Genomic DNA, 25,593 nt, shown 5'->3' on the forward strand with positions numbered 1-25,593 from the left:
CTGTGGGGTCACTTCTCTTTTGTTCTGTGTGTCCTGGTCTACCAGTCTCACATACTGCCCCAGTGTGACTTACCAAGATGTTTTCCTAAACAAACCCTCCCAGGGGTGCCGCTGATGCCAGCAATTAAAATAGCAAAGACTTTTTTTCTACGCCAAGGTTTTGAGTCCTTGGCACAGACACAGGGACACTCAATTACTGTTGTTTTTATAATTCCTGCTTTTCTTTGAAGTTGAGGAGCAGACGGGTGAGTAGGAGAGAGCAGGCTGAGGGAAGGGCCAGGGCTAGGACAGCAGGAATACACTACTGACTCACATCAGGCCACACATCTGTCTGGCATGATTCAGCTATAGAAGAGCTCCCATAGAAACATAAGGCAGATGAGCAGGTACCACATGCTGGGGCCTCTGAGATGCCTTAGGTGTAAGCTTGCCAGATAAAACCAGGTAGCTAGTGAAGTTGGCCGTTCAAGCAAAAATCCTCCATCCCAAGAAACGTATGTCCCATGAAAATTTGAGAATGATTTTTACCCAAAAAAATGATTTTGGATTTGCTCTTGTCTCTCAATGCAAATGTAACCATAACAGGGCTTCCTGTGTTTTCCTTTGCTAATTTTGGTAATGCTACTCTGGGGACCTACTGGGAAATCAGAGGTTAAAGCAACAGGGGGCTTCCTTCCCTGGGTTACAGGAAGGGAGGTGCCTGAATTCAGGCGACAAGGCTGTCCTGTTAGGTGACTCAGGCAGGCCCTGCCTGGTAAAAGCTGGATGAAGGAAGCCCTGTCCATCTCTACTGTGGAGATGTTGCCTGGGCTGGCTACTGGAGCGTAACTCCATTCCAGCTTCTCGCATTCTTGCTGTTCCCTAGTGACAGCAGGAGCCACTGGCAAGGAATCTTTGGAAATGTAATTTGTCAGAGTGACTCCTGTGGGACCAGCAAGGCACAACAAAGGCACTAATCTCTACACTCTATATTTTATTGTATTAGTAGTAGCTATTATATTAGATGTCTAAACCACTTCTTCAATCTTCATAGTGTTTGCAACACTGTATTAGGCAATCTTAACACATGCTTTCAAAGTCTTCTTCACACTCATCAGGACACTGAGGCTCAGAGAGATTAAGAAATTGGCTGTGATGTGTACACAGAAGTGGGGGTAGTACCAGCCCTTCTTACACCAACAGCATGGTGACCGGTTAGAGGAAAAGCAGAAGACAGGGACCCATTGACAGCACTATTTGCCACACAAGGAGGGGCTAGAAAGGATGCTATCATGACCCTGGCCCATATGCTTATCTGCTAGTGCATGATAAATGGCCTTTCATTCTTATTCTTCATAAAAACATCAAACTCAAGAGTTCTTCTTTCCTGATTCTCAATAGACGTGTGCTGGCAGCCCTGTCTACTTTAGGAAACAACATGGAGTCCAGTAAAGCTACAACTGGACTCAGATGTCCAGTGAGAATCCTGGCTGTCAGTTAGTAGATCTGGGCACTGGGCAAACTTCTAAGGTTGTCTGTGTCTTCAGTTCCTTGTTGACACGGTGGAGCTGGCATTACAAGGATAACATTCATGGTGATGATAGTGTCCACATCACAGCCGGGCCCACCAAATGCAGCCGTATCATACAAGGTTCAGGCTGTCTCTGGGATGAGGTGGCAGCTGCCCTGCCTGCTGATATGAATGGTTGGTGGATCTATCCATAGCAATCCAGGGCCAGTGGGGCCAGGAACACAGTCTGTACCCTTAACATATTAATTCCTTATTAGATACATTGTAGAACCATCTACATTGAGGGTTATGCACTGGGACTCCAGGACACAACGCTGAAGGTGCCATGCTGTGACATCATGAGCCTCTGGGCAGACAAAGTACAGAAGGGACCAATTCTTACTGGCAGGAAGATTGGCATTCCTGTCAGATTATCGAGGAGGCAGTCTTACAGAAGACATAGGATTGGCATTAGAATCAGAGCAGAAAGGTCAAGAACTGGGCAGAGAGCAGCCATACAGTGGTGAGAGTGCTGAGCTATGGCGTATTCTGAGGGCAGGGTGAGAAAGCAGGGTGGCATGAGGCACAGATCCCAGAGAGCTCAGCAGGGGGCATTTGCTGTGAGCCTACTACGAATGAATGAATGATGACTTGTCTTCAGTAGCAGAGGTTGCCTTCTGGTTGAGTGGCTGAGAGAACAGGAATGAGCAAACTAGAAGGAAAGACTCCCTCCTGCCCTTGGTACCCTTTCTCTGCTCCCAACTCATTGCAGCCTCTCCTCAGCCTGCCCTCTGTTCCTCTGACCCCATTCCCCAAAGTGGCTTCCAGTCTTGCAGGGTGCTGCATTGCAGAGATTCCTGCCTCATCTACCTCCTTCCAAATAAACCCGACCTCTTTCTCCCACCCTCAGGACCCACCCTGCTCTGCTCTGTGGTTGGTTAAGCAGTCCACCCAGAGGTCTCTGGCTTCCCAGCTTGCAGAATTCCTTCTAGGTCTATTTTGCACTGGACAGAGAACATCACGGTCTCACGAAGGTTACCAGGGTTGTTTGCTGTGAACCCATGGACACAATCACTGCCTACACTTTCCCAATGAGAAACTTTGTGGCCTCTCCTCCTTGGCTCTCAGCAGGGTTTTAGGAAATAACATGGATTATGGTTGCTGAAGTACACAGGAAAAGTCAGAACTTGGAATACTCTACAAAATTCCTGAGCACACTTTGGTCTAGCACAAAGAGATCTTTTGTTCTAGGCATCAACATCAAGAGGACATTCTGTAGGAGGTCGCTGTCTAAAACTCCCCTTTGACCTGAGCCTCTGGCTGTACCCTTTCTCCTCCATTCCACTTAAGGCATAGGATCCAATCTTGCAGGGTGCTGCATTCCAGAACACTAGAATCAGAATGGGGAAAGATCTTCAAACTCCCGCTATGTGTCAGAATTCGGCATGCCTACTGCCACACAGTCATAGGCCCAATAGCTTGTAGCTTTGTTGGGGGTTGAGAGGAGGGGTGAGGCTCCTGGAGATGGCTCGGCAACTAAGAGCCCCAGCTTCCTTCTAGAGAACCAGGTTCAGTCCCAGAACCTACATGGCAGCTCACAGCCATTTGTAATTCCAGTTCCAGGGTATTCAAATGCCCCTTTCTAGCCTCTATTGGCACAAGGCACATATGTGGTGCACAGACGTACATGCAGGGGAAACACTTGTATATATAATAAAATAAAATAATAGTAAAGAGTTTTTCAAAGGGTTTTTTAAAAGGAGGAGCCCATTGTGAGGAAGTTAAGTCATTGGAGACATGCCATTCAAGCAGAGGTTGTGAACCTGCCCCATCTCCTTCTCCCTGTTTGTTCTAGGCAACACAAGGTAAATGGTTTCTGTCTCCCCAAAGGTCCTCAGTACAGTGTACTGCCTTGTCACAGATACATGTCCATGAATTGAAAGCTCTGAAAAACTTCGAGCCAAAATAAAATTATGTAGCTCAGGCATTTTGTAACAGCACCATAAAGCATGCTGGTATACCTCTTAAGCTCCAGATGAACCCTGGAGTGGTCTTACCGCTTTCTAGTGAGTCGGGGATGACACCCTTTGTCTTTGTTTTGGGTGCCAATACTTCCTCTCACCTGCATATATACCTATCTACCGTCTAAAAACTGATGCCTTTCTCCACTTAACCAACTCTTCCTGAAATTAGGTGCCAGGCTTTGGACTAGGCCCTGAAGGTACATGGAGGGCTCCCAGAGCAAACAAAGAATAAAAACATGATTATGAGAATTTGGGGGAAGGGGCATTTTTCTTAAGTCATGTTGAAGGGATGGGACAAGTGTGACTAAGAATGGAGAGTCCAGAATGATGTTCCTTAGATTCAAAAGGCCCTTCGTGTCCCTAAGAATCATGGCAACTAGTCCTGCTGGCTGAAGGACTGGTGCTGCAGGCTGTGTGGCTTTTCCTACCACAGCTTGGATTTAATCTTGGGCATGTGGGCAGGAGGAGGATTTTGTTCAGTGCTAGTTTTCTAGGACACCTGCCATTGACAATGCCTACGTGTGTTAGGACATCTAAGTGTCTGCTGTCCACACCATAGTGGCTCCAAATGGCTTCATATCATATTTTCCACCTTTATCCAGTGAGTTCAGCTGACAAACGGAGGCTGGCTTGTGCACCAGGAAGTCCATTTCCAGGACGTGCAATGCAATCTCAGCTCTATTTTTGGAAGACTTCTACGAGTTCCTCTGAGTTCGTCAGAAGCTCACACAAAGCCTCTGCAGACCAACAGGCAGTGGGAGGGTTCAGCTTCTCTTTGCAGAGTTCCTGGATCTGACTTTTACTCCTCTTCCATCCCTAGGGTCTGCTGCAAAGAATGCTTAGCCTGTGCACCACAGCTGGGACTTAGAAGGATCCCAAACCATAGAACACAGGCCTTGACTTCATGTCTAGGTACCTCTGAGCTCTCATCACTGGTCAAGAAATGTTGATGGTTAGCCCCAGGTTCTCCTCTAGTAAGGAGAAGCTAGGGAGTCTGTATCTAATCCTTCTATCCCTGCAAAGCCCCTGGGAAGCTCAACAAACTTGTCAGCCTCCCAGGGTCTTATTTCCTTTCCACACCCTTGGCGAAGGAGTAGCATGCTGCCTCTGAAAGAGAGCCATTTATCAAACCAGAAGACAAGTTTGAGATGCCATCATTTGTTACCTTATTGCTTTGAAAATTTAGCCCACAATCAGGCACTCGGAAATATAATCCTGCCCAGCCCTAGTACGTTTGTGATGTATCATTGCCACCTCTACCTAGTTGTAAAAAAAAAAAACCAAATTCCCACCATCCACTCAGAATAAAAGCCTCTACCCATTCAGAAACTCTTTACCATAGCCTTCCCCCAACGTCTAACCTCTCCTTACCTTCAGCCCCTGCAAACCACTGTTGTGTCTTCTCATTTTGGGAGACAGAGTCTCGTGTAGTTCAGGCTGGCCTCGACTTTGCTGTGTAGCCTTGAATCTCTTGCCTCCATTTGCCGAGCACCTGGTTATAGGTGTTTTTACCATGTCTGGCTTATACCATGTTGGAGTTCCAACCTACAGCTTTGTGCAGCCTACGTAGGCATTTTCCCAATTGAACTGGGTCTTCGACCCTTGTTCTGCCTTTGGTTTGTGTGAATTGACAGACTGTGGACAGTAAGGATTCATAGAACAGGCAACTTGATCAGGCTTCTGTCCCTCAGCACCGTGCTTTTGGTGGTTGTCCACACAGAAGCATGAGACTTGAGTAACTTCTGTGACTGAGGAACATATATCCCTGTGTGGAAGGAGCAGCCATTCCCCCGTCCACTCTGCTGCTGGATGAAGGTGGGGGCTGCTCTCTCATTTCACCTGTCAGGAATATTGCTCTGTGGGTGTGGGTATTTGCAAACCTGCTTGCAACTATCTGCCATGCATATCTAGGAACAGAATTGCTGGGTCATGGGCTACCTTGGCTTAACTTTTTGAGGATCTGCCAAACTATTTTCCTCAGCGGCAGTGCCATTTCCTCCAGGCAGCAAGGCCCAGGTGTGCCAGCTTGCCCACTTCTCATCAACACTGCTTCTTTTCCACTGTGCTGATTCCAACCGTGTTGGCTGCTGTGTGTGGAGTATCTCCCTTGGGGTCGTTGTGAGTTTGCTTTCTCCTAGTGGTGAATGCTCTTGAGGATCTTATCTTACATTTGTTCATTTATATGTCTCCTTTGGAGAATCATCTACACAAATAACCCCTTCACTTTTTATTTATGTATTTTATTTGTGAGTGTGCGTGTGGTGGCGGCAGTGGCGGTGGTGGCTGTGATGATGGTGGTGGTGGTGCTGCATTGTTGCTGTGAGTAGAGGCTCCTATTTCACAGGGGATGTAGCATGACAGACGAAAACCCCCTAGTGTAGGCGTTCACCGTCCATGTTGTTTGAGACAAGACCTCCTACTGTTCACCACCACACTGTGGATGACAGGCTAGTTGGCTTGCAAACTTGTCAGAATTTTCCTATCTCCACTTTCTGCTTCACTGTAGAGGGGGCAGGAGTAGAGAGACACAAGTTACTTCATCAGACATGTTCTGTGAATCTGAGCTTGGGATTCTCTTGGGCAAGGAGCAGTTTACCCATCCCATCCCATCCCATCCCCTCCCCTCAGTCCACTTTCTCTACTTTTAAACTGCATTGCTTGATTTTTTTTTTTAAATTAAGTCGTAAGGACACTTTATGTATTCTGGGAAATGGACCTTTTGAAGGGGATATTATTTCTCCCAATCGTTAGATCTTTTAAAGGCTTTATTTGGGGGACTGGAAGAATGGTTTACTGGGAAGAAGTGTTTGCTACAAGCCTGTCGAGCTGAGCTTAATTGATGTATCTCGTGGTGGAAGGAGAGAACTGACACCTTAAGGCTGTCCCTTTGCCTGCACATGCGAGCAGAGGCATTGGCGTGTTTTTCTGACCCTCCTCCTAGACATGCGGGTTAATGTGTAAGCATATTCATAAACCTGCACATACACACGCTTTATAAGATGCCAGTAAGAATTATTCAGAAGAGAGGAAGAGATTTGCTGGTATCTCTATCACATCTCTCTCTCTGGTCTTTATTTAGGACACTTGACAGATGCTAGCAAACATCTGAATATCGTCACCCGTTTTTCTATTTATTCTGGAGATTTAGCCATTCTTCCTTCAAAGAAGCAGAAGCAGAGTGGCAGGGAACCTTTGCTTGTGACTTTTCTATCTACCTGGACTCTCCTCTCTGACCTGACCTGGCTCCATTCCTCGCTTAAGCAATCACTTGGCAATGTCTGAGGATACATTACATGGTGGTTTTAATACATGACAAATCGGATCTCTTGGATTTAAACTCCTGTTCAAATAAAACTTTGTCTTTTGACTAGCATCTGCCCAGTGCTTCTCCAACTTCTAATAACGCTCATTGTATCCTCGGCTTCTGTTTTGCCTTCATCAGATTCTATTCCTAGGTGAGCTCATGCATGATCTGTCCTCCTGACTCATTTTATTGTGTACAGCGCCCTTCAGGTTCATCATGCCAAGCTGACTGGATTTCCTACATATTTTGGAGGCTGACAGAACTGAACTCTTGTATACTGTGTTCCTGCTTCCTCACCCACTCACATGTGAGCACACCCATGTTTATTCCATCTCCTGACTGAACGGTGTTGAGGTGAACACAGGGTGCAGGGATGCTGCCATCATTTTTCCTCACGATATACACAGAATAGGAAGCACTGGATCACACGGAAGTTCTATTTTTAGTTGTTTTGAAGACTGCACATTGTTTTCACAGTAACTGGACTGATTTACATTCCCACCCACAGAAGTGCACTCGCTCTGGCTTTTCCTTGGATGGTTGTGAGACAGTGAAGGTTTATGCATGGGGCTAGAATGGTCACCATGATGCACTGAGGGAGTGGGGACAGAGCTCCATTTTCTGTGTGCCTTGCTCCGATTCATGGTGGGACAAGGGTCCTTTCTCACATTTAACTTTAACCTTAGCCATCTCTTTTGGTACACTGCTATGTAAAAGACAGCCCCAAAATAGAGGGTTCTCACTTTCCCTGCTCAGAAGCCCATACTTGAGGCAGGTCTGAGTGGGGAAGGCTCTTCTCCGCTCCACATGACACAACTGCAGCAGCTCTCTGGGGGTACAGAATATCCTCTCATCTATGTTCATGTGGTTGCCGAGTTGTTTTTACCCAGGGTTCCTGTCCACACCACAGTCTCTGCAGGGCTGTGGTGTTTCCTTCAGGGTGGTGTGTCTGACAGTAACGGAACTAAGAATGTGAAACTTCCACAGTTTGGAGAGCTGATTTCAATGGCAAAATGATTCCTGTCATTTTGTTAATAGCAAAGGGAAATTTAAGAGGAGGGATATCGAAGAATCTGAGGTTGTTTTTGATGTTTTTCATTGGGCTTTAGAGGACATGATAGGAACCAGATCTTTAAAAGTGCATGGGGTGAGAATAAGTCTGTGTCTGTAGTTCTCCTGCCTTCCACATATGTGTGTCTGGTCAAGAGATATGAGAGAAAGCAGAGACATCCTGGAACCCATGTGTAGAAAAGCCCAATGCAAGTGAGCTGAAGCCTGGTCAACAAGGAGAAGACGGTTATGTTGTAGTATAGCCGTGGCAGCAGGTGACTGATGTACACTGGCTTGGGTTTTAAACTGTACACAGCATGCAGCATGGATGGGTGAGCAGCAAGACAGGTAGCAGTAAAAGGAATTGATGATGAGTTGAGTTTTATATTATCTGACTGGGAGATAGAAATATCCTGAACACATGCTGAGGGAATAGTACTGTGGAAAGTGTGGTTATGAACCATGTCTCTTTTAGAAGCAGAACGGCCGGGCTGATGTTAGATAAGCGAGCGGAGGAGGTGGCAGGGTGAGACTTCTCAGGTCTCTACTTTGAGATATGAGTACACTCTTCCCGTAATGGAGGCTCGCAGACAAACGGGGACAGCAAAGAGAGGAAGAGGAAGTGTGTGGTTAGGATCTGTGGAGTTGAAGAGAATAAACATGCTAGGAAACATCTCAGAAGGAGGAAGAGTATGGAGTCCTATGTGAGGAGAGTTTGTCTCCACAGGTCAAGAGCTGTGTTGCTAGTTTGTGAGAAGTAGGACAAGGGGAGGGTCTTGGGCAGTCTAGGTACATGAGTGTGATGTTGGGATATGAGGCTACCTGCAAGGTGTTCTAGAAGGATGTAAACAAGGATAGAGGCAAGCCATGGGAAGTACAAGAGGGTTTCTGGCCCTTCAGGTGGGAAGGCTCTACCTTCTGGTGAAGTCGGATGATGCCTTCAACATCCAGTTTGGTGTATCTGGCCTGTGAGCTACACAGTCTCCTCAGCATCCCTAACCCAGTCTGTTTTTGCAAAATGAACTTCTTGGAAGCCTCAGCCTTCCCTGCCTGGCTGGCACTCTGGTGATGTACCAGCCCAAAGGTTCCTCTCCAAGGTGACTCTGTGTTGAACAAGACTTAGAGATCAGGTCCACCGGCCTTGAGGGCAGAGCAGTTGTCACCATTTGCATGATCTTGTGCCAGGCTCAGCCCAGTTCTCTGGGAGTTTGGTTGAGGTGGTCCACACAGTTTCAGATTCTGTTTAGCTTTTCCACAGTACCATGGCAGGAGAGGGGCAGACAGTGTAGGCTCAGAGTCTGGGTGCCTGACTCGCACTGAGGTCTGCTGCTGCTGAGCTGATCTGAGCTGTGTGGCTCTGGGTCTCATGGCTCACCTCTTGGAATGCTAGATTTGTGTAAGATGTGTATGTCAGTGAGGACGCCTGCCCTGAATCATGTGAGAAGCAGGTGAGGTGCAGCCTGACACCTGGCTGGAATGTTTTAGCTCTCAATACAGGCTAACATCCATCCTATCTAAACAGAGTATTGTGTGACAACCAACATGATTCTGATTTACCTGCCAACTAGGAACCTGGTACTTTCCTAGATGCTGTGCATTCAGAAGGAAAATCACATATAGTGTCTCTGCCTTTCCAGGACCTCTGGGAGTGGAATGACAGGGTTGGGTGGAACCTTAAGATACAACGATCTTGCTTAAGCCTCCCAGTGTGTACTTTAGGTACAAAAGTGTTGAAGTAAGCACATGGAAGCAGCCACCTTGAAGTCCCTAGAAATGGACATAGTTTGGATTTTTGGCCAATCTGTGGTCTTCCCCTTGTATTCTCTCTCATGTTTAAGGTACCATTCAGGGTTCTCCATCAAGTCCTCTCTGCCTTTGTTAGCACATGACTGCAACTGGGATGAGCTGCCTGGATCTCTATTCTCTGATGCTGGGCTTCTTGTCCCCTGGGGTGTCTGTCTATGACCCCACCCCTCCTGCTCGCATCTTCTAAGCCTTCTGATCAGCTTTAACCCAAGGCTGACCAAAGCAGACCTGCTGAGTTGTCACAAACTGGCTCTAAGACTAGGACAGGATCTGTGACATCAAGGAAAGATTTTGGGGAGGTGGCCTGTTGCCCTCAAGGATTCTGGAAGTTCTATCCCACCATTTATTTTCTTATTTATGATGTTGTTGGGCAATGAAACTCCACTGGTCAATGGACCTAGCATGGAAGTTGTGGGTATCTGATCTAACTGGAGACATTTGAGAGCTTATGAGCCATTTCCAGCTTCTTGTGCAGTGACCTGGACGGCTATGGGCTGAAGGAGGTGAGGTTGGCAATATCTTTCATGACGGGCTGGGGCTCCACATGAGGGAGAGCCCAAAACCCTGAAAACTGCCCCCAAGAGAAACTAGTCTTGTTCTACGTTAGGGGAACTTGAAGCTTATTTCTTTTTGTAGCATTAGCCTGTCCCAGCCTGACAGATACCATAATCAGCTCTGGTCTTTGCTCTTGACTGTGGAGTTATGAATAGGGTGACCCTGGCAAATAGCATTGCAGTCATAGGTACTCTGTGTGAACACCACTACCATCTCCATCTCTTGGGAGAATTCGGGGAGGAACATGATAAGTGTTAGGCACATAGGAAATCTCAGAAAATCGCTGGCACATTGCTTCATGCCTACCATGTCATTTAATATCCTTTACAGATTAGTAAACCATGATTCAGAGAGATCAAGCTCCCTCAGAGGCATATGGTTCAGAAATAATAGACAGCAATGACCAAGTTTCAGGTCCAGGGGTCCCCATGAACCTGGGTTTCATGTGAATCATGGAGGGGGGACATCAAGGACATTTATTATCTTGTCCACACTGGCTGGGGACTTGGGCTGTCCCCTACTGGGCCCAGACCTGTTTTCTTGACTGGTTTACTCAATTGACTGACAGAGATAGCGATCTTATCAAAAAGGTGTTGCGCTTGCTGGTGTCTAAGGCAAAGTCCTTTGAAAGTCTGACTTTGTTCACAGGTGTGTGCCTTTTCTCCTGTGGCTTTCAAATGCTTCTGCATATCAGCTAAACTCAATCAGACATGATCTAACGTGGCTCTGTTGCACCCTCTGGTGGCCACCACCACTGAACACTCTGGCTGGCGCTGTAAGCCAGGAGTCAGAAGGACGTGGGCAGCCCCGGGCTGGTTCTGTTTACTGCCTTAAACCATTGTGTAGGGCTCATGCCTAGGATTCTTCTGCTAGGAACACCACCTAGAGTCCTTGTCCCCCAGGTCCCAAATGCCATGATCAATGTTCAGAACACAGTGACCCAGAGCTCACTGTTGATGTGCTTGCTAGCTTCACCCTCTGACACACTTCAAGTCTTCCTGAGTCTGCCTCTCTTCCTCAAGGTGCTATGCCTCATCAAATTAATGCATATGATGCCATAAGCAATGTACTTTCTTGGTTTTTATGGGTGTGACTGCTGTCTGGTTATCTGCCTGTCACCATGGCTCCCAACTTTCTCCTGGCAAACCCACATTCTTGCCCACAGTCATCTGCAGTGTCCCCCATGATCTTGTGTTAGATGAAGCAGATACTAAGCCTGGATGTGCTCATGGCATAAACTGCAGCATCCCTTTTACTTTTAGTCCATCTCTGGATGCAGGCTTTGACCACTGACTCCCAGGACCCATGGGTACCCCTGGTCCAACCAGGTCTCCTCTTGGGGGGAAGAAGCCCTCCATCCCTGTGTAGACCCAGATCAACTTGAGCTCCTCGCTTGGGACAATGCTTCCCCAAAGCTAGTCCAGATGCTGGAAAGTATGGAGGAAGACTGTGGCAAAGTCCAGAGGCAGCCCAGGAGGCCATGAAAGGAGGCTGGGCCTAGGAGTTTGCGGCTGAGAAGCCCATGGAACTTTCCATTTCAACAGTATTCATGGAACCTTGACCTGAGAGCTCAAAGCAGACACCAAGATCTTTTGTTTTAGGTTTGTCACAGGTCAGGAGTACACCTGTGCTGAGCTGATGAGGACCTGAGAGAAATGGCTTGACTCCCCAATTGTGGACCACACCTGCAGTGTCCGGGGGACCCACAGTTCTGGCCTTTGGCACTTTCTCATCCATTTTGTTGTCCAATGACACCAACCAGAAAAGAACTCCTCCATCGCTTTCACACATGTGAATTTCTGGTGCTTTCTCTGTGCTATAATGGACCGAGCCACTTGGCCTGACGCCACCACCTGGGTGTCTATGTTCCCTTGTGCTGGTGAACTGCAGGTGGGTCGATGTGTACAGTTGTCCTCCATGTGCCACTGCATTCATGTACATCCCTGGGGACTGGTGGCCTCTCTAGCTCTTTCTTCTATTTTTTGTATAGTTGTCCCACCTCAGATCACTCTCTCACCTGTCAGCAACTGTGGTCCAGACTCAGGGCTTTAGAAACTGCAGCCTGACCAGGCTCCACTCCTGTGATCAAACAACTCAGACACAAATCCTCGACCCTGCTTCAGGGCCAGTTGAAGGGATGGAGAAGCTAAACCAGCAAACAGTGGAGGCTATATATATTTTCCTCTGCTAGAGACTAGAGTATAATGCTTAGCATTGCAAGGAGCTATGGGTAGTCCTCTTTCTCATCTTGACCATTTGAAGTGTTGATTTAGTTTCGTGTGTGTGTGTGTGTGTGTGTGTGTGTGTGTGTGTGTGTGTGTGTGTGTGTGTGTACACCTTATTCTGTAGGTACTGGAGCTGAAAGTTTGCAAAATACTAGATGTGAGAACCAGGATCAGCCAGTTTCTGTGAGGTGACTGAGAATTAGGACGATTAGAAATGTGTGTGGAAAGAGGATTCACTTTACTTTCTGGTTCAGGCCCAGGACAGTCCCTGTGCAGGACCTGAGAGATAGGGAAGTAAGGAGAAATTCCAATGGTGGTAGGAGTGTCTGAACCCATCGTCTGAGGTACCTGTGGTGAGGAGGCTGAAACAGAGGGCAATCCCTCCCCAGCAGCTCCTCCTTAGCTCTCCTAGTACAGGGGTGCTGGGCCTCTAAAGTCCACTACTACTTAGTAAGGGATGGCCTCTGAGGACACAGTTATCCATGCATATCAGGGGACTTGCTCTAGTTTTTTGATTTCAAAATCCACTGATGCTGAAATACCTTATATCAAAAACAGTAGCAGCCTGGAGGACTCTGAATTCTCCCAGACACTGTTGTCAGATGGGATGTCCCGAGGACTGGCTGCTGCTAAAAGCCACTATAGGCAAGAAGTGCCAGGAAATGTCTTTACATTCTTACTGCTTTTTTGGCTAATGTACATTCCAGGAACTCAGGTCTGAGACAGGGCAGGAGGAGACATACAGGGGACAAAGGAAGGCAGGCAGGCATGGTTCCTCAGGGACTGACTATAGCATACTGCCACCATGTGGCTGCTTGTCCATTGTGCGACTGAAACCATAAGCCGGTATAAGGGAACTGGGTCTGGGGTGTGTGTGTGTGTGTGTGTGTGTGTGTGTGTGTGTGTGTGTGTGTGTGTGTGTGTGTTGGTTTTGGTGTACTGTATATGTGTAGAGTGCATATTGTGTTAGGATGTGTGTTTATGTTTTTTATGTGTGAGATCTGTGTTGATTGAGTGTATGTGTATATGTGTGATATGTTATATGTATATGTATGTTTTATATATATACACATAGACATAGGTATATATGTAGTATGTATTGTATCTGTGTACACTGTGTATGTGTAGTGTGTTATGTGTTTGCAGTTCGGATGTATATTCTGTGTGCTTTGAAAATGAACGCGCCTGACCTATGGTGAAGAAACAGATGTGATAGAAGAAAGGGAAGTCTAGAGATGAATGAGCTGCACAGAGAGGATGCATGGTGAAGCCCGTCACTGAGGATAGGAGGCAGGGATGGAGACAGGGAGTGAGGGTGAAGTCAGACAGGGCTGGAGACTGGCTACCTTTCCTCTGAAGTGCCTCTGCCCAGTGCTGGGTTCTTTGCTAAGCCTGTTACCTGTGCTAACTCAGTGCTTAATGCATGTGAATTAATAATAGTAAATTAATAATAACATAATAATAAATTAATAATAATTAATGGGTGTGTCACTAAATTTACCAAATTTACCATGGAGGTCAGGCACAGGACACTCAGCAACCTGGTCAGGCTCACCCAGCCAGGAAGTAGCCCTCACACTGCCTGGCTTTAGGGCCACATCTGTACATGTTGTCTTGGACCAGCAAGGGCAAGCAAGCGAGGTGGCATATAAACTGTAAAGTGCTGTACCAATCGTGAGGAAAGGATCACAGGCACATACCAGGTTCACATGGCCAAGTTCCATTCTAAGGCTTTGGAAATATTTCTTTAAAAATTCAAGTAAGAATGCTTCTGTCATTCAGACCTGGCCTGTGTTCCTCCCAGGGTGTGGCTATCTCCTCTGTGTACACTGGACCTCAGCTAAGCAAACATTGGAGTCACAGGCCCTGTATCCAGTTGGGCCTCCTGGGATGCTTTGTTTTGATCTCAGGCTCCTCTGAAGATTAGCAAAGTCAAGTCCACGTGATGGACAAGAGCAGAGGTTCATGGAGGTTAGGAAACTCACAACAGTCACACCGCAGGGAATGGCTCCACACTGTCTCCTGAGCCCCCTTCCAATGGGGAGGGCAACATCCCAGGAGACCCTAGAAGACGATGCATCCAGCCATTTCAGGACCCAACAGAACCCTCAAAGAGAAACTGCACCCAAGCAGAACTCTGAACACACCCAAACAATAAAATAACTCTTTTTATTTACTTTGATTCAAATCATTGTAAATATTCAACAATAAATAAAACAGCAGTGGCTGAGAAAGGCAGATTTGCTAACATCATTGGAAATGCGTTCAGACCAATCAGGAGGATGACAAGATGTGGGCAGGAGAAAGCAAAGTTTAAATGGGCAATGCTGGGCCACAGGAGGCAAGGAAGGAAAAGCTTTTGGGCAGAAAGTGCTTGGAAAACTTTGGCTCTGAAGGAGACTTGGGAAATGGCTAAACTGATTGTGCCTGGAGGTGCAGGAGGGACCCACATCTACCTACTAGGGTGGTTTGATCAGGCTCTTGGGAAATAGTTAAAGTGATTGTGCAAGGGTCGGCGGTGGAGGCAGGAGTTACCCATGTTCACCCAGTAGGGTGTGCAAGATCCGGATTAGGCTCTGGAGAAAGGGTTAAAGCTGTTGCCATGGAGCAGACTCTGGGCAGGAAGAGTCAAGGAACAAGCTAAATGAGCAGAGGGGTTAGGGAGGTAAGGATGGGGTTCAGCAGGGAGAAGCAGGCTCCAGGCCTAGCCTGGCTGATGATGCATTTACTATATTCTGAGGCAGAAGGCTTAGGGGCACTGCTCTGCTGGTCTCTGCTTGCTTTCTTCACCATGCCTGCCTTTTCCAGGTATTAGGTAACACCTGGGGCACAGGAGAGGGTGACAAAGAGGAGAGCTGATCTTATCTGAAAATTGGCTAGTCAGGCCTTGGTGGCTGAGCTGCCTAGGAGCCAATCTTTCTCACCTGACTATGATGGCACCTGCGGCTCCAGCTGCCAGGTCCTGAGGGCATACAGCTGTCACTCTATCCTCTGGGCCTCCCCCACCCTGCATGTTGGGAGGGAAGGCCCACTTTGAGAAGCACAGGTGAAGCCTTCCCACCTCTGACAGGGAGGCCACATTCCCAGGAAGTGTGATGGGTCTCTAGCAGACCCGTGTGGCCACAGCGGAGACTGCAACACCAACTGTATCCTCCCTCCTTTGGTCTCTAGACCTTCAGATCGTCAAGCTCCTAGATAGTGGCTGGTGGCCTCCCCATTCTACACTGTTTTGGGGTGTGTTCCACTAACCACACCCACATGGCTTATTGGATGATGTCTGATGCCCAAAAGCCATCCTAAAGACATTGAAATCAAGACTTTCCTCTTCGGCTTGTCACGTCCAGGAACCAAAGGCTACAGATCTGATTCTCTCTCCCCTAACAGAGGCTGAGAGGAGTGGAAGATTGCAACCAGTGCAAGAAACACCAGCCTCCTGGTTCACTTCAGATTAGTAGTCTTGGGTGCTGATGAGAACCCACACACCCCATTTCCCTTAGATTTAGTAGATTCCTGCACTGGAAGCCAGCTCTTTGCTCTCTGCCTGGTGCCCAGGACCAGCTTTTCTGTCAGCCAGCCCAGTCTCTTTGGGGAAGGCTCTTCCTGTACTCAGCCTCCCACACCCAAGGAAAGCTCCGGTTACGTTAAACTAATTGCTGCACTTAATTCTGGCCACAACTGACTGTATTTTATTCAGTTAAGCGCCCACTACTAAGCCAGTGAAACACAGGGGAAGGATGAGGATTATGGGACAGAGAACCATTGGCTCCTTGGCTGGAGGAGGAACAGAAGGAGGGAGGGAGAGAGGAAGGCAGGGAGGTAGGGAGGCAGGAGGCCCCAGTGGGGGTTGGGAAGAGGAGTGGGAGGAGCCAACAGAGACAGAAGAGCTTCCGAGCAGCAGCCCTCAGCTAGAAATGGCTACACTCCCGATGCAGGCACTTGCTCTCATATAGTAGAACCCAGCTACACCTGAACTGTCACCCCCTAGGCCAATGTCCACTACTTTTGATTTGTCTTAGGGACTGACCTGCTGACCCACAAACATCTGCTGAGTTCCTCAAACTGGGACCTTTGAGGAGGCCCCTCCACTGCAAGGACCACGCAGGAGTCCAGCCTCTTCAGCCAAGGATTTTAGGTCAGAGAGATTTTAAAAGTGAAGCCATATTGCTCCCTCATTAAAAGCCTGAATTCTGAGTCGCTGAAAATTAAACAAAAGCAATGCCAAAGCCACTCACAGGACAGACTCCTAGAAAATGGCAATCTTGGTGTCTGCTCTTTGGTGATGCCTGTGAATGGCCTAAGGTTGAGTGGGGTCCCTGGGCTCTTACTTGCAGAGAGGAACCTGAGCAAGGGGAGATCACCCCAAACCTTCAAGACACCTCTCTCATTACCTGCCTTGATGAAGTTGTTGGGGTCTTTAGGGAATATTTTTCAACAGAAACAGGTTTCTCTTCCTGAATATCTGTACGGAGGAGACAGTTATCTCCAAGTGCCTACTGTCCTCCCTTCTGCAGTGAGGAAGAAAGCGTCACTTGTACTAGAAAGGGAGGTGACACGGATTCTACCAAGGATTGTCAGCGCCACAGGATCTGCCCACCAGCAAGCCCCGAGTCCAGATGTCTCAACACGTACATTTGGGTGTTCTCCCTTCAAGCTCCTGCTCTCACATGACACAGGCAAAGCAACAAAACACACTGTGGGCAGCTGTGGGGAAGAGTATGCACAGGGTCAGCTGAATTAACAAATCAATAAATAATCAGGATTTCTGTAGAGGAAGGAGGAAGAACAGACAGAACTCTGGAAAAGAGGTACATGCATTTCAATTGTAGTCCTAGAATGTCCCCAGTGCGACCCCAAACGAGTCCAGGAAGGTGGCTGCTAGGGACTTGGCTCAGTGTTCAGGACCCGGGGAAGAATGCTGGTAGTTAGTGATCCTGAACCCAGCAGTCTGAAGAAGTGAACACCCATCCCAATCCTGGCATACTCTGCGTGGTACAGAGTGTCATCTGAAAAGATTTTGAGCTATGCAGCAAAGCGGGGTGCTGGTGGAGGTCCCCTTTCTCCAGTTGGGGATTTTGTTTCATGTCAGCCAATGCATGCATTTTTTTTTTTCTTCTCAAGTTCAAAGGCACGTGGAAGTAGTCAGACCTGCTCTGGCCATCAGTATCACTACAGATGGGGGATCACAGAATGGTGACGAGGGTTTCACTGCTGTCAGCATTACATGGCCTGGTTTCCATGGAAGAACTCTAGAGACAGAAGCTTTGCCTAGCCATCATCAGTGACCTTTTTGAAGAAAGGGACAATGCGGATGTCATATCAAGAGACAGGCGAGGCTTCATGCAAAGGAGAACGGCATCTTGCTCCTCTGCTGGTGTAACCTAGTGTGGCTCTGCTCTGCAGATGACTGTCCCAAACATCCCTAGCCAGAGTCTGAGTTGAGCATGAGGCCCACAGTTCAGTGGTAGCCTCTAAATTTCTTCCCGGAAATGTTCACTCTTTTGAACACAAGAACCTTCAGGATTTTGTTTTCCCCATCTCTACCCTCCAATCCAACCCAGAAGCCAAAATAACTGTTGTTGTTTGGAGGCTAGGCCTTTCTTGGTACCTGCTCACTTTTTCCCAGTTAGGGGACTGCAGTGGGGAAGTGCTCCTACTGTGGAGCCTGAGACCTGCTCTGTATCCTGGGAGAGTTGAACAACTTTGCTATGTAGATGATACCAAAATGAGGGTGCAAGAGGCTGCCAGAAAGCCTGGAAACACCCCGAGTTCAGCCCTGGGAACTTCTGGAACACAGTGGCTCCAGGGAGATGCTGGGGCTGCAAGTTGAGAGGTGTGATATGTTGTGTCCATCCTTACTGGGTTGCAGCATCATCTCCCCTTGAAGATGCGGATTTTGTTGATGGCTGCCAGGGTAGTTGTGACATTGTACTCGAAGTCGCCATCATGAACCCCCGTCTTTCGGAATGCACCTGCTGATGGGTTGTTCTCCCAGTAATGGTGCCAATTTCCTTTGCTGTCTGCCCCAAAGCCATATAAGTCCACCTGTGGGGAAAAGCCAAGGTGAGATCCAGATAGCAAGACCATGATAGTGGGGTGGGGGAAGTAGGAAAGGTAGCCTGTGTTTGTCCCTGGAATTTTATGTTAAACATTAATGATTCACAGAAACAACTTTCTTCAAATGCCAAGTCAAGCCAAGGAAGGCTCGAGTCCCATTCTAGCCCAAAGGCACTTTGGGGTGACTTCATGTGGGTAGTCCTGAGGTGGGCAGGGCCTAGAGCCCTAAGGAGTCTTGGAGAAAAGGTAGGGAAAAGGGCTTGGGAGGCAGGCAAATCGTCTCTCATCCAAGCTGACTCTTGACATATCAGATCGTTTCAGAACTATACTTCCTCATCTGGAAAGGAGGCCAAGAGGCATGACCAGAGAAGGTAGGTGACAGGTTCTAAACCCTTCCTTCTGAGGCCAACATCTGAGGCTGGACACATGACAAACACAAATGGCTACTTATTGTGCACCTCACATTGGGCTGACATGTCAAAAGGCAAGCAGGCCTACTCTCTTTAGTTGCCACCTAGCAGGTACTGGGGACATCAGGGACACACCCATCAAAGCTCAACTCTTCCAACTTATGGAATTCATGAACAGAATGTCCCTTAGAGAGGCAAGGGTTAAATTCAGGTTCCCAGGGCACCGAGGAGAGGCCACAGGCCCAAGGTGATAGGAGGTTCTTTCCAAGAGGGGACAATTGAGTTGGGTCTTAGCTAGTGAATAGGTAGTGGACGAGTACGGAATCACTCTGATGAGCATTCAATGAAGGGCATAGCATCTATCTGCAGGGTGGAGGATAGACTGGAGCTAGACAGGGGTGTGTACAACAGAGCTGGGACAGCGAAGTTCAATGGCATTCAGTTTCTCAGCACAGGCCTAACTTAGAGCAGAGATCTCTGGGTAGGACTGGAGATAAGAGATGGGAGCAATGTCTTTGAAGTTCCACTCCGGTTCTCATAGTTGGTGGGTAGTGGGAGCCCCATAGGCCTGGTTGGCTTCCTAGCAGTGCTGGCAAAGTGTGTGGGTCAGGGTGTAGATCCCTAGGGGACTCTTAACAAGCAAGCTGAGGCTGGTAACTATGGCCTTTGTAATTCTCCCTGTCTAAGCCGTTTAGAACCTGCTTTTTCCTTTTGAGCTGAGTCAGAGCCTAGCCACCTTCACTGGACTGAGTCTGGAATCCCACTCTTGAGAATATCATACTGTTGACCCTCTTACACATGCCTGGTGAGACAAGTATCAGGGACCCATGAAGAGATGTGGTTGGAAACTGTCTTCTTCCCTCTCCCTTACCCTGGACTCCCCTGGAAACATGGGGTGATAGCCCTTGATCCTGCAACTTGCAGGAAGGTGGAGTAGCATACCTCATCACAGATATGAATGGAGAAGATGATCGAGAGGATGCCAGTCGATGGATACCGCCCATGGCCCTGAAGCCAGTTGTCAAAGACATACTTGATGAAGGCTGGGTGGTAGATCAGGATCTGCAGGGAGAATGGACTGGGTGAGTACAGTCAGCAAAAGACACAAAGCATCTAGTAGGTGCCATACTGCCGAAGTCATGAGTACATGGTCATGTAGGACTCTGACAAACATCTTTGCATTTATGGACTTAGTGCTAGGGACACTATAGACATCCTGCATCACTGAGAGGGAGGGCTGCAGAGTGATGTGGGCCACAGGCAAGAGTTAGCACAGAAGTGCTTCATAGCACTGGAGGAAGCCTTGACTAGGACAGTGGTACTGAAATAAAAATACTATGGAGATAGGGAGTGTGACCCAAGACTCCAGAAGTGTTTCAGGAAGCAGTGGAAGGGATCATGACAGTGTCACACTGCATTAAAAACATATGTATGTGCTACCTGTTCTGCCTGGCACTGGCTGGAATCGTTGACCTAAGGCAAACTATATGCAAGGCTTTCCTCTCCTGCTAATGAAGACACTAAGGTTCAGAGAGGCTAAGCAGCATGTTCACATCCAGGGAGGTCTCCCTGTGACAGGCATTGCCTTGGCCTTGTCCCCTGTGGCTGCCTTGGGGACAGTGAAGGGGACCTTGGGAGCAGCAAAGGGTTTAGTGGCCTTATATTGTTCCTTAGGGAAGGGCTGAAATGACAGATTTACAGGCCTCTGGAGGTCCCTCCATTTCTCAGCCTTGCTTCAGGATATTAGGGTCATAGCAGAGAGACCCACCCTATAAGATGCCTATGACTTCTTTCTGGGACTGTGGTGTCCAAGGCCAAGGACAGCATGTCGCAGGCACAGTGGGACTTCATGTAGTCTTAGCATGATGGAGGTAGGCTATGTCCCTGGGAAAGTTACTGGCCCTCTCTGAGCCTCCTCAAGCATGACAGTGCATGCAAAGGTTCAGTGTGCTGGGTTTTGCACACATGTTCTGCTTTTTGCCCAGGACTGGACCCATGCAGTACAAGAACCCACTGGAAAGGGCAGGGTAAGGAGAGAAAGGTGAATATGGCTTTGAGAAGCTCCCAGGAACAACTCAAAAGAAAAACACCGAAGCAAAGCCTCTATTGCTCATGCCCTCCAAGGGCTTGGGAGATGTGGACAGCTGGGTGCTACCCTGGGTTGGCTGTGATAGGTTTGGGTATTCCTGGAGGGTCATGTCTGTGGTAAGTTCCCAGTTGGTACTGATGTTTGGAGATGCACTTTAAAGGCCTGTACTTAGCAGTGAAGCTTCATAGGTGCCAGCAACTGCACTAGGCCAGGGCCTGGGCACTCTGTGTAGCCCAGTGAAATGTCACAGCACCAAACCTTGGAAAAGAAATCATGGGAGAGTAAGAGGGTCGAAAGCTGCCTCGTACCTTCTCTTGTTTCACTTTGATCTTCGGAGGCACAGGGACGTAGGTGCTGCAGATGGAAAAGAGGAGGTATTTAACATGGAGAGTGACATAGCCAGAGGGGTATGGGTCGGAAGGCTTAGGTTCCCAGAAGCCAGCTTCCTGCCCCAGCACAGCTCCTTCTGCAGCAGCTCAAAGGGGAACCTGGAGGTGACCCAGGCTGGTTTGAGAATATTCTGTGGCTAGATGGGCCAGAATGGAGACTTGCTATAAGCACAGCCTTTCAGAGGTCTGGGGATATTTATCTCCATTTTAGAGAGTCAGAACATCTGTGCTCATTAGTGGGCTCAGGCTAATGCTGAAGAACTGACAGGGGTGACCTATGGCTGTCACTGACTCATGCAAGCAGACACAGGCTTGCAGCATCAAGGTTTAAAATCCACTACCACACGGAATCTAACTAGTGCAATCTAGGCTCTCCATGTGGTAGAGTATCAGGGGAGCACCTTGAGTCAGCCGCCTGGCCCAACCTCTTGCTGAGCCCTTCCCTCACACTCTGTACCCTGGAGGCATGGAATTCTTGGAACCCGAAGTTCTTGACTCTGGTCCTGCTCCTGGGAGACCAGGACTAGGACTAGGAGTTATGTGGACATCTGGAAATGGAGCCACTCCCCTTTGAGAAAAGTCAGGGACCGAGGAATTAGACCCAGATGGTTGCATGGGCTCTGGGTCCAGTTCAGTGTTGGGCAAGTGGTTTGGCCCAGCCACAGTTGCTCCCTGGAGGTCAGAGCTAATGAGAAGCACTGCTGGGAGGGCCAAATGAGATGCTGAATTTCAAGTGATAGGCGCCATGCCTGGGGAGCAGATGGCAACACTTACCATCAGAGAGCCAATCATTGACTTATCCACAAAGTATGCGCTCAGCAGCACTTGCCTGTTCTGTGCTGCAGTCTATGCTGGAGCAAAGGGGCTCCCAGCACTGAGGATCAGCACGGAGCTACCATATGCTGAGTCCTTTTCTGTGGTTTATCTAAGAGATTCCAGAGAGTTGGAGAGATGCAAACTATAACACAAAGTTCAGCATAACAATGCTAGGTAGGAGGTGAGGGGGAACCAGTCAGGTAGGGCTTGCACATATGTGCCAGGAGGCATGGGGAAGAGGAATTCTATGGGACAGCCCAGCAGGAGTGTGATGTGGTAGGTAGGAGACAGATGGACACAGGGCAGACATTAGAGAAACTCACTGAGTGATGGTGCCTGTGGTGGTGGCACTGATCACCCATTGCAGGTCGGTGATCTTGAAGGGGACCAGGACCATGTTGACATTCTCTCCCAGCTCCCGGAAGCTCTCAGGATACACAAGATGGTGGGTGGTCCTGCTCCCAACATCTGCCTCAAAGCCCACTGTGGGTGCCCTGTTCATCCTGGGAGGAGAGAAAAATTGGGTATGTGGTAAGGATGCTAGAATTGGAGTCACCTGTGTGGTAACAGCAGGTGAGTCCCTTGTTTCCTAGGCTTCAGTTTCTCCACATGTACAATGGGAACCTTGTAGATACAGGCCAGACAGGTCTCGCAGATCAGATCTGAAATCCCAGCTACTTGGGAGGCTGAGCCTAAAGGGTCATAAGTTCAAGACCAGCCTGAGGTGTGGGAAACAACTAGGTCAGAGGAAGACAGCCTGTCTCCTGTGCACATCCAAATTCCATCCCTAGTTCAGCATAACAGAGGGCAAGGCACTTATATATTTATTTATAAAAGCGAGTTGGGTGGGTCTTGCCCTCCTACCATTGACCAACTGTGTCCTGGGTAATTATACCTAGTAGGTGCGCCTTTTTTGTTATCCAGAGCTCAGATAAGCTGTCTACCAAACGATAGCTTTGAACGCAGGTCTACCTGACCCTGAGCCTGACTCTGTCTCTCATCATGGCCATTCTCACAGGATAGTAGGCCCACTGAGAGCTAGGAAAGGGGCCTATGGACTTGAGGCCAAAGACAAAGAAATAAGGTTGTTCTAGGTTCTAGAAGGTACCTGGGGGATACTGAGTCCCACCTCTAATTATGCTCTCTGTCCGAGAATAATTCTGAGTATGGATTATGATAAACTCAAGGGTTGTATGGAGTTTTTTCCTGAGATATCAATTCCACTTGGGGACAGAGGAATCAGAGTATTAAAAGCTTCGGGTTCAGGGTCTAGATTGAACGCTGTGGGTAGATCTGAATCATAGAAACCAAGACTTCAAATCAGTTTTGCTACTCAATAGATGGTAGGTATCAAGTCCCCAGACCATTGGAAATCTCTAGCAAAAACTTGCTAGGGAGAGAAGAAGGAACTAAGTCCCAGAGGTCAGTCAGTACTAGGGCCACACGCCTGGAACCTTGGCATTCTGAGCTAAGCCAAGGTGTTTTACACATCTCTGAGGAACTGTGGACTCGGGTCCATTGCTCACCTCAGCACAAAGTCGTGGCTGTCGATCTCAGGCCCATACGAGGAGTCTTTCAGGTTACCAGAGTTTCCGACAACTGCACAGCGTCGGCAACCCACCAACCTCTTGTTCAACATGGGGTCCACATTCCCAGGTACCAGGCGAAACAGTTCCTTGACGGTGTCGCTCAGGTTGTTGGGTTTCCTCTCCCGTTGGAGCCTCTGGGGCAGAGAACAGAGGGAATGGCCAGCTTGGCTCCACTGCCTCTGGCTGAGGAGGATGGCTCCCCGGCCACCAAACCCAGCTACTACTAAGAGTGAAGGCACAAGCAACTGCTACCCCCATCCCAGGACAAAAGACAGGAAGGAAACTCATTTATCCATTCTACAGGTACTCCCTGGACACCATGTCTATGTGAGATCGAGACTTTAACTGACCTTTGGGCATGTAGGAAGGGGCTGAGGCCAATCCCTAGACACCGAGGACCACTGTATTTATTGAATCCCACATTCGCACCTCCTGCTAAGATCTAGTGTTGCTATTGCTGGCGGGTGAGACCAGCCTGGATTCATGGTGCCTAGAACCAAGGCCACACACCCTTCCCAGGAAAGGATACCAGAGACACAGGGAATGTGGGGGCAGAGACTGGGTGCTACATCTATGGGTCAAGAGCTGCCACAAATTGTCAGCAGCAGCTGTAGCAGTAGTGGGAAAGAGGCATTAGGGGAAGAATCTTGGCCTCCAGGATGGTGACCTGTGACCACCACTGATGCCTTAAGCCACCAGGTCCATGGTGATTTGTGATGGAAGCCACAGGAAGGAAAAACAGTAGGGTTTTTCTCAGATGTATACCTAATAGACCAACAGTTGCTGAGTGAAGGGATGGTGGGGGGAAAAAGATATGTTGAATACTGCCAGATGCTTGGCGGGTCCCCATGACTTCCCCCAACCCTGCTCCCAGACCCTATTTTCCTCACCAGCCACCACCGATATGTGTCCTCCTCCATCAGAGCATTGTGGGCTGTCAGCAGTGGCTGCATGGTCTTGTTGAAGCGCTGGTCAAACCAATATGAGACTTTGCCCTGGCTGATGCAGTGTCTGCAGGTGCACGGCTGTGACTTGATAAACTTGCGGAAGTTCTCTGAGAACTCCAGGACCATCTGCTTGGGGAACCAGGCACTGGGCACTCCCGAGTTGGAGTAGTTCAGGACAAAGGAAGTGAGGAAGATGAAGAGCACGAAGAAGGTGAGGTACTTGAGGGTCCTCTTCCTCATGTTCACCATCTCCACCCTTTGCTGGGACCTCTGTGTTGACGGGAGGGTGGAAGAGAGGAGATCCCTCCTATAGTTGAGCAGAAATCTCAGAGACACAGGAGCAGGCGGCAGGGAAGGGAATCTGCAGGGAGGTCTCAGATGCAGCTAGGGCAAACTTCAGCCTGTCGGAGACACATCTAGGACTGTGTTCTGGACGTCCCTGGGTGGCGCATGAGGAGAGTCTGTGCGATGCAGTCTTGGCCTTATTGGTGAACAGCGTGGTCTACGTCTTCTGCATCCCAAGCAAAGTCAAGAATGTGGTTTGATGATGCTTTAGCGAAACCTGGGAAGAGCGATGTTCTCCCCAGTTCAAAAGGGATTAAGTTTAGTTAGTTAATCCTCAGCCTGGGTGACTCCCTGGATGATCTGGAAAAGGGTCTTGGCCCAGGATGTGAAACTGCTTGGCCACCTTCCTCTGGGAAGTGTGGCTGAGGACAGTTCTTAATTAGAGCTGTGTCTCCTAGGCTGTCACTGGGAATGGGGACTTCCAGGATGTCTCCCGGAAGGCGCAGGGGTTGCCGAACATCTGTGCAGGAGGGAGAAAGAAAGAAAGAAAGATGAAACTTG

General features: G+C 48.5%; 1 protein-coding gene across 2 annotated transcripts in view; it reads right to left on the reverse strand.

Moving 5' to 3' along the window:
* Positions 1 to 14,603: 14,603 nt before the first annotated feature.
* St3gal1 (ST3 beta-galactoside alpha-2,3-sialyltransferase 1) overlaps positions 14,604 to 25,593 on the reverse strand; it is a 68,057-nt gene continuing 57,067 nt past the window's right edge. For both annotated transcript variants that reach the window (XM_032916347.1, XM_032916337.1), the window contains 6 exons: positions 24,691 to 25,552; positions 23,738 to 23,934; positions 22,535 to 22,714; positions 21,315 to 21,360; positions 19,860 to 19,979; positions 14,604 to 18,495 (listed from right to left, as the gene is read on the reverse strand). In XM_032916347.1, the coding sequence (XP_032772238.1) occupies positions 18,322 to 18,495; positions 19,860 to 19,979; positions 21,315 to 21,360; positions 22,535 to 22,714; positions 23,738 to 23,934; positions 24,691 to 24,996 (1,023 nt within the window). In that variant the 5' untranslated portion in view covers positions 24,997 to 25,552 and the 3' untranslated portion in view covers positions 14,604 to 18,321. The remainder of the gene's footprint in view (positions 18,496 to 19,859; positions 19,980 to 21,314; positions 21,361 to 22,534; positions 22,715 to 23,737; positions 23,935 to 24,690; positions 25,553 to 25,593) is intronic.

The sequence above is a fragment of the Rattus rattus genome, chromosome 1, assembly GCF_011064425.1.
Source record: "Rattus rattus isolate New Zealand chromosome 1, Rrattus_CSIRO_v1, whole genome shotgun sequence".
Classification (NCBI taxonomy): domain Eukaryota; kingdom Metazoa; phylum Chordata; class Mammalia; order Rodentia; family Muridae; genus Rattus; species Rattus rattus.